The sequence below is a fragment of the Hypanus sabinus genome, chromosome 32 (assembly GCF_030144855.1).
Source record: "Hypanus sabinus isolate sHypSab1 chromosome 32, sHypSab1.hap1, whole genome shotgun sequence".
NCBI classification, from domain to species: Eukaryota; Metazoa; Chordata; class Chondrichthyes; order Myliobatiformes; family Dasyatidae; genus Hypanus; species Hypanus sabinus.
This window is the reverse complement of record NC_082737.1, coordinates 5,663,097-5,671,881: the sequence shown is the minus strand read 5'-3', so window position 1 is coordinate 5,671,881 and position 8,785 is coordinate 5,663,097. Positions and strand designations below refer to the sequence as shown.

The following is an 8,785-nucleotide window of genomic DNA, read 5'->3' as shown; positions in this document are numbered from 1 at the left end:
TTAAAGTCTTAAGATGGTAAAGTAGAAAAGTTCAGCAATCCACGGAATAAGTGAGTGAGAAGAGAGATTTGTAAATCCACACGAACATGTAGAGAGAAGGCAATTACGCAGAATTCCACACACATTTCACGCTCGGTAAACGAAATAACAGTCGCCGAAGATCTTATCCGTCGATTCGTTCCGAAATTCACTTCAAAATATCACCAAGTGACAGTGACAGGAATATCGTCTTCAAATGGTTACCACAGAACACCCCGATTCCAGGTAATGGCCAACAGAAGTGATACCACGGGATACTCAAACAAATCCACACGTCTGAATTATACGGAGTGACAGTCACACATCCGTTGTGCACTGCGTGCTGATGATCAACCCAGTCTTTTGGGGATGGAAGAGTTCCAACTCGTAGCAGTGAGAAGCTGAAGTTCCAACAGCTTCTCTCTCTCTCTCTCTCTGACGTCACAGTCCCGCCTTGCTCTGGCACTTAAAGCGACACTCAAGTAAACGACCCTGCGGTTTCGTAAAACAATGCACCTCTAAAGTCTGACAGCAGACTAGTGAATGAATCTCCGATGGAGCAGAGTCAGAAACCAAAGAGTTGCCAGCCTGATTCAGGGCTTTGGGGCTCCAGAGAAGGATACAGTCCAGAGTTTACGAGGGGAGGAGGAGGAATCAGACCAGCAGCATGCGGCTACAAAAGAAAGATCAGAAACATTTGGAAACTGGCTGACCGAAAAAGAAGGTGGTTAATTTCTGCAAAATACTGGTGGAAATCAACAGATGAGGCAGCAAATATGGAGAGGAATAAACAGTCTACCTTTAGGCCGAGCCCCTTCAGTATGCCTAGACTGTGTACTCCTCTGCTTAGTTGCTTCCTGAACTGCAGAGCTCCTTCAGCATTTTGTGTGTGTACGTCTCTGTATTTCCAGTAACTGCAGAATCTCTCGTGTTTCACATCTGCATTTTACTTTGGTATGAGATACACGTTGATATTGAGTATATTGTTTATGGGAGCCGCTTTCTGCGTTAAAACAGCTGCTGATTTTTCTATACACACGAAAAAAAAGAGGTATGGACATTGAACCAGTGCTTGCAAAAATGTTTAATAGCGTCGTGATTACCCATAAGGCCATGCGTAATAGTTTTTGGCCGGCGCTGAAGCACCGATCGAATGAGCAGGCGTCAGGGCTGTTGACGTCACTGTGTACACGTATGCGCGCAGTACAGAAAAGGCCTTGGAAAATTTCAATGCAGGTAAAAGTTATTCTCCATTTAGCTAATTTAAACTCCGACTTCGGGACAATGCCCGTGAGGTGCGGCCATTGTGCCCCGCAATCCCGGGACAGTCCTGTCTTTTTTCCCCTCTCTGTCATCCCCACGATCCGTACACGGGCGCCGGGGAGCTTAGGGCTGATGAGGGAATGGGAGCCAATGCATCTCTCAGACAGAGCTGAGCTCCAGCTATCTGAATGCAAGGATTAGGAACTCGGAGAAAGGGAACCTTTTTTTACATCAGCTGTGAGAAAACCACCTTTGTTCTACCTCCAACCTTAATAAGAGAAAATCAACAGATGTTGGAAATCCAAACAACAGACACAAAATGCCGGCGGAATTCATCATTAGTACACTTTTCGATGATTGCTGCCTGGTCTGCAGAATTCCTCCTGCATTTTGTGTGTATGTTGCTTGTTCAAACTCCTCTTGTTCTGGACTTTTCTACCGGTGAGAAGATATTTTGTCCCATTCTCTCTGGGTACATAATGATATCAAACAAGTAGCTTTCACGTCTCGAATGTGCCAGACTCAAATGAGACGGACTACTTTCCTTCCCTTCATATTCATTGGCATTGCCATCAATGAGTTCACCACCATCTGTCACCTGGGAGAGGATTCAGGGGAAATATTTATGTACAATACAGAAACTGGTGATACCTGTGTGCATTGTGGTGATGCAAATGTTGCTGGAGAATTTGCAAGTGGGAAGAAATGGCTTGATATTTCGAAATCTCATTTTTAAAAGCATCATTTAGCAAGCCAACCACATATTGACAATATGCAAAGGCTTTGGTGAGAAAATCCTTCATTACCCGTTCCAGGCCGCTACATAGGTTGTGTGAGAGTGCAGATGAACTGGATCAAACCCAGAGGAGATCAAATTTCCTATCGACAGTAATTGGCCAGCTGTGAAAATGAATTCTTCTCTATATAAAATTCACTGTGCGCATGTTGTCACTGGGTAAAAAGATTCACAGTACAAGAATTATGTGCACAAAGGTCATTACAAATTAGAGGGGACATTGGTGGGAAGGTGGGGAGACCTCCAGTGTCCATGATGCCCTAACCTACAAGATGTGCATCCAGCTGCAGTTTGTATCCCTGCATTTCATGGAGCTGGAATTTGAAATGGGTGAATTCCAGATCATCCAGCAGTTGGAGGGGGTGATAGATATGACATGAAGATTGGTAAGTTACACCCAAGGTGCAGGACACAGGACACTGGGTGAGAGCCAGGAAGGGGAATGAGGTTGAATAGCAGAGTACTCTTGTTGATATCCCACACAACAACAGTAGACCACTTTATTGGGGGGAACTACCTGGCAAAGGAAAGTCAATTGGCTGATAGGGGATTCGTTAGTTAGTGGAACAGAACATAAGGGGACGAATATCCTCGTGGTAAGGCTTGCTGGTGGGGGGGAGAGGTGATGTGGGTACAATTAGCTGTAGGAGGTATGGGAGTCAGAATGACAGAACAGATAGTGGAGAAGGTGAATTGAGTTGACTTTATTACATATATACTTCATAAACATGAGGAAAATGCAATTGTATCAGCATGAATTAATCAGTCTGATGGCCTGGTGGAAGATTATGTCCCAGAGCCTGTTGGTCCTTTTGCTGTGGTACTGTTATCTCAATGGTCGCAGCAGGAACAGTTTGTGGTGGTGGTGAATTTGGCCTGTTGTTCCCTAATATCCTCTGGGGCCTTTTTACACACCTGTCTGTGTAAGTGTACTGAATTGTGGAAAGTAGATTGAGCAATGTATAATTTCCTTGTTTATATTTAGAACCTTTTTTAGGTGCATAAAATGATGAGGGATATTGAGTGTGTGGGTGGCCAGAAGATTTTTCACCAGGGTTGTAATGGTTAACATGAGGGGGCATAGTTTTAAGGTGCTTTGAAATAGCTAGCGAGGGGATGTCATGGGGTAAGTTGTTTATACAGAGAGTGGTGGGTGGGTGGAATGCACTGCCAGTAGCAGTGGTCCAGGCAGGTACAATGGGGTCTTTAACAGCCTCTTAGATAGGTACATGGAACATAGAAAATTAGAGGGCTATGCAGTTTCTACCTTGTCATGCCCTGGAGATGTATCCACCCTAATCTGCCACAGAATAGCAAAGAGCTCCTCTTCTTTAATCTGTCCATGATTTTTAAAAAATCTAGGCAGTTACTAGAGTAAGTTACATGGTTAGCGCAACATTTTAGGCTGAATGGCATGGAACATGCTGTAGATTTCTATGTTCTATTTTGAACAGCGAACTAACTTCTCTTCTTTAAACTGTACAGGGTCCACGATTTTAATGCCTCTTTTCCACACTCTGTGTCCATCTCCTGAGTAAATAGAGATGAAAAAATATTTAACATCTCCCCCATCTCCTTTGGTTCCACACGTCGATTGCCATTCCGGTCTTCCAGAGGATCAACTTTGTGCCTTGCAATCCTTTTGCTCTTAATCTATCTCCAGAATCCCTGAGGATTATCCTTCATCTTTTCTGCGATAGCAACCTTATGCCTTCTTTTAGTCATCCTGATTTATTTCTTATGTGTTCTCTTGCATTTCTTATACTCCATAAGAACCTGCCTCCCTATCCCTGTTATGCAACTCCATTTTGTGTTTCACCAGGGTCTCAATATCTCTTAAAAACCAAGGTTCCCTACAGTTTCTACCTTTTCCTTTTATTCTGACAAGCACATACCCGCTTTGTACCATCAATGTTTTGATTTGAAGGCCTCCCATTTACCAAGCACACCTTTTCCATAAAGCAGCCTGTCAGAGTCCACAGTTGCCAGATCCTGGTGTCATAATTCCAGGTGTTGATCCATCCCTGAACACATCCACCTGTCCTACACTGCTCCTTTTATTGAAATATACAGGGGTCAGCATATTCACTGCACCATTCCTGACTTTGTCTGAGGACAGAACAACAACTGTCTCCAAAACCCCTCCACTCTCTGTTCCATTACTCAGCCCCCCTGCAACTTTATTTTAACCCACTCCCACCCACCTCTGCCCTCCTCCCACCATGCAGCTCTATCACCCCTTTGACTTTCGTCACCCAAATCTATAAATAGGAGGTGCATACCAGGTACAGGCAGATAGGAACAAATGGGGTACTTATGAAGTACAGGAAATTCAAGTGAACACTTATGAAAGAAATAAAAGAAGGCATGAGGTTGCCCCAGCAGACAAGGTGAAGGAAAATCCTCAGGGATTCTGCAGATATGTTAAGAGCAAAAAGATTGCAAGGAAATAAATTAAACCTCTGGAAGATCAGAATGGTAATCCACATGAGGTAACAAAATAGATCGGGGAGATTTTTTGTACATCCATAATTACACAGGAGACAGACACAGAGTCTATAGAAGTGAAGCAAAGCAGCATCAACTTCATGGACCCTGTACAGATTACAGAGGTGGAGGTGTTTGCTGTCTGAAGGCAAATTAGCATGGATAAATCCCCAGGGCCTGACAAGTTGTTCCCTCGAACCCTGTGGAAGACAAGTGCAGAAGTTGTCGGGGCCCAAGCACAGATATTTAAATCACCCTTAGTGACAGGTGAGGTACTGGAGGATTGGAGAACAACCAATGTTGTTCCACTGTTCAAGAAAAGCTCTAAAAATAAACGAGGAAATTGTACATTGGTGACCTTGACATCAGTAGGGGGAAAGTTATTAGAACGTATGTGCAGGAACCGGATATATAAGTATTTGGATAGATGTGGACTGATTAAGGATAGACAGCATGGCTTTGTGCATGGTAGGTCATGTCTAACCAACCTTATAGAGTCTCTGGAGGTAGTTCTCAGGAAAGTGGATGTTGTCTACATGAACTTTAGCAAGGCACTTGACAAAGTCTCATATGGGAGCTTGGTCAGAAAGGTTCAGTTACTCAGCATTCAAGATGAGACAGTAAATTGGATGAGACAGTTTCTTTGGGAGAAGCCAGAGTGTGGTAGCAGATGGTTGCCTCACTAACTGGAAGCCTGAGACGAGTGGTGTGCGAGAGGGATCAGTGCTGGATCTGTTGTTGTTTGTCATCTGTATCAGTAATCTGGATGATAACATGTTTAGCTGGATCAGCAAATTTGTGGATGACACCAAGACTGGAGGTGTAGTGAACTGTGAGGAAGACTATCATGGTTTACAGTGTGAACTGGACCAGCTCAGAAAATGGCTTGAGAAATGGAAAATGGAATTTAATGCAGACAAGTGTGAGGTGTTGCACTTTGGTAGGACCTACCGGGGTAGGTCTTACACAGTGACTGGTCAGGCTCTGAGGAGTGTTGTAGAAGAAATGAATCTGGAAATACAGGTTTTCTCTGAAAGTGATGTCACAGTTCGATAGGGACGGAATGAAAGATTTTGACACATTGGCCTTTGTGAACCGAAGTACTGAGTACTGGAGATGGATGTTATGTTGACTTTGTACAAGATATTGGTGAGGCCTAATTTGGAATATTGTGTGCAGTTTTAGACACCAACCTGCTGGAAAGATGTCAAAGAGTTTGAAAGAGTTCAGAGAAAATTCACAAGGATGTTGTCGCGTCTGAAGGACTTGGTTTATAAGGAGAAATTGAACAGGTCTGGGCTTTATTCCTTGGAATGTAGAAGATTAAGGGGAAATTTTGATGGGAGGTGTACCACAATTATGAGGGCTATAGATGGGGTAAATGCAATCTGGCTTTTACCACTAAGATGGGGTGGGACTACAACCAGAGGCCATGTGTTAAGGGTGAAAGGTGAAACTTTAAGGGGAACATGAGGGGAAACTTCTTCACACAGACGGTCATCCGGGTGTGGAATGAGCAGCCAGCACAAGTGGTGCATGCGAGGTCATTTTCAACATCTAAAAGGTTTGTATAGGTACCTGGATGGTAGGGGTATGTGAGTAGACAATTTAAATAGTTCAACACAAACTAGATGGGCCAAAGGGCCTGTGTCTGTGTTGTACTTTTCCATGACTGACAAGAACCTTAAATAATACTAACATTCACTTGAATTCCTTTTAACAGCTGTGCATACCAACCATACATCTGAGTAGGAGATATTTACATGGCATTAAAACTGACACAATTAACAGTAAGTTAACAGTACCGAAAGGAAAATCCCAGCTGCATGTCAACAAAGCATATTTACCTGAGAGTGTTTCAGTTACTGTAGGGCCAGGCACCTATGCAGCTCAATGGGAACAGGGAATAATACCAATGGAGAGAGTCAAACTGATCCAAGTAACAGTTTGAAGATGGAAAAAATGCCCCATTCTTACAGAGACTGGAAGAGCATCAGAGACTTTGATTCCAGTTACCAGCACTGTGCCCAGTTAGGAGATAATTTCTCTCTCCAACTTGGGTTGAACCTCGCTGTAACAGTGTGATGTCAGATCACACCTTGACAACTATTGTGATCTCATCTGAAATGTTGTCCTTCATTCATTGATGGATTTTGTAAATCTTTTTACAGGTTAAAAATGACAAGGAATTTGTCCATGGGAATTCCAACAAAACACACCAGTTTTGCTGTCTGTGTCCAGATATTTAAGAAGTGGAGCAAGGGGTTCACTCGATCATCCTTCCTACTCAGACGGTGGGGAGGGATTCACTCGATCATCTGACTAACTGGCACATCTGTCAATTTACACGGGGGATCCCATTCATCTGCTCAGAAGGTGGGAATGAATTCAGTCTGTCATTTCAACTGAAGGTACATCAGCAAGTTCATAATGGGCAAGGCCATTCACCTGTTCTGTGGGAGAGAAGGGATTCAGCTCGTCATCCCACCTGTGGACACACCAGTCAGTTCACACTGGGCAGAGGCTGTACATCTGAACTTGTGGGGAAGGATTCACTCAGTCATCTGACCTAATGGCTCACCAGCGAGTTCACACCGGGGAGCAGCCATTCACCTGCTCAGACTGTGGGAAACAATTCACTTACTCATCTAAGCTGAAGGTACATCAGCGAGTTCACACTGGGGAGAGGCCGTTCATCTGCTCGGACTGTGGGAAGGGATTCACTCAGTCATCCACCCTACAGAGTCACCAACGAGTTCACACTGGGGAGAAGCCGTTCACCTGCTCAGACTGTGGGAAGGGATTCACTCAGTCATCCAGCCTACAGAGTCATCAACGAGTTCACACTGGGGAGAGGCCATTCACCTGCCCAGACTGTGGGAAGGGATTCACTTTATTATCTCACCTACAGAGACACCAATCAGTACACACTGGAAAGAGGCCGTTCACTTGCTCAGTCTGTGGGAAGACATTCACTCAGTCATCCCACCTACAGAGTCACCAGCGAGTTCACACTGGGGAGAAGCCGTTCACCTGCTCAGAGTGTGGGAAAGGATTCACTTGGTCATCTGATCTACTGAGACACCAGCGATTTCACACTGGGGAGAAGCCATTCACCTGCCCAGACTGTGGGAAAGGATTCACTTTATTGTCTCACCTACAGAGACACCAGTCAGTACACACTGGAAAGAGGCCGTTCACCTGCTCAGTCTGTGGGAAGGCATTTACTCAGTCATCCCATCTACAGAGTCATCAACGAGTTCACACCAGGGAGAGGCCATTCTCCTGCTCAGACTGTGGGAAGAGATTCACTCAGTTATCCGAACTACAGAGTCACCAACGAGTTCACACTAGGGAGAAGCTGTTCACCTGCTCAGACTGTGGAAAGCGTTTCACTAGATCATCCACCCTATTGGCACACCAGTCAGTTCACACTGGGGAGTGGTCATTCACCTGCTGTGAGTGTGGGAAGGGATTCACTCGGTCATCTCATCTACTGAAACACCAGCGAGTTCACTCTGGGTAGCGGCCAATCACCTGCTCAAACATTGGAAAGAGATTCTCTTAGCCATCTCCACCAAATGAGCATCAGTGAATTCACACTGGGGAGAGGCTGTTCACCTGTTGTGAATGTGGGAAGGGATTCATTCAGTAATCTAACCTTGTGACACACTACCAGGATTACACTGGGGAGAAAGTTTCAGGAAGCTGCATGCTGGAGATTTGTCCATCACTGTTGCTGAATGCAATTTCAAGAGTGACTGTCGGTGCTGAATTCTGCAATTATTGCTGCTGCTCACCACATCCAGTTCTGCACACTGGTCACTGGGCACAGGAGGAGATTCATATAACCACATAATAATTACAGCACAGAAACAGGCCATCTTGGTCTAATCCGTGCCGAACACTTACTCTCACCTAGTCCCAATGGCACACACTCAGCCCATAACCCTCCATTCCTATCCTGTCCATATACCTATCCAATTTTACTTTAAATGACAATACCAAACTTGTTTCTACCACCTCTACTGGAAGCTCGTTCCACACAGCTACCACTTTCTGAGTAAAGATATTCCCCCTGGTGTTATCCTTAAATTTTTGCCCCCTAACATGTACTTTTGTTTGAATCTCCCCTGCTCTCAATGGCAATAGCTTATCCACGTCAACTCTATCTATCCCCCTCATAATTTTAAATACCTCTATCAAGTTCCTCCTCAACTT

At 44.5% G+C, this 8,785-nt stretch overlaps 1 protein-coding gene across 1 annotated transcript; it reads left to right on the top strand.

Moving 5' to 3' along the window:
* The first annotated feature begins 549 nt into the window (after positions 1-549).
* Positions 550-8,785, top strand: LOC132384430 (oocyte zinc finger protein XlCOF6-like). The gene is made up of 2 exons (XM_059955586.1): positions 550-1,254; positions 6,736-8,785. Exon 2 carries the CDS (start codon positions 7,137-7,139, stop codon positions 8,088-8,090), a length of 954 nt encoding a protein of 317 aa, XP_059811569.1. The 5' UTR covers positions 550-1,254; positions 6,736-7,136; the 3' UTR covers positions 8,091-8,785.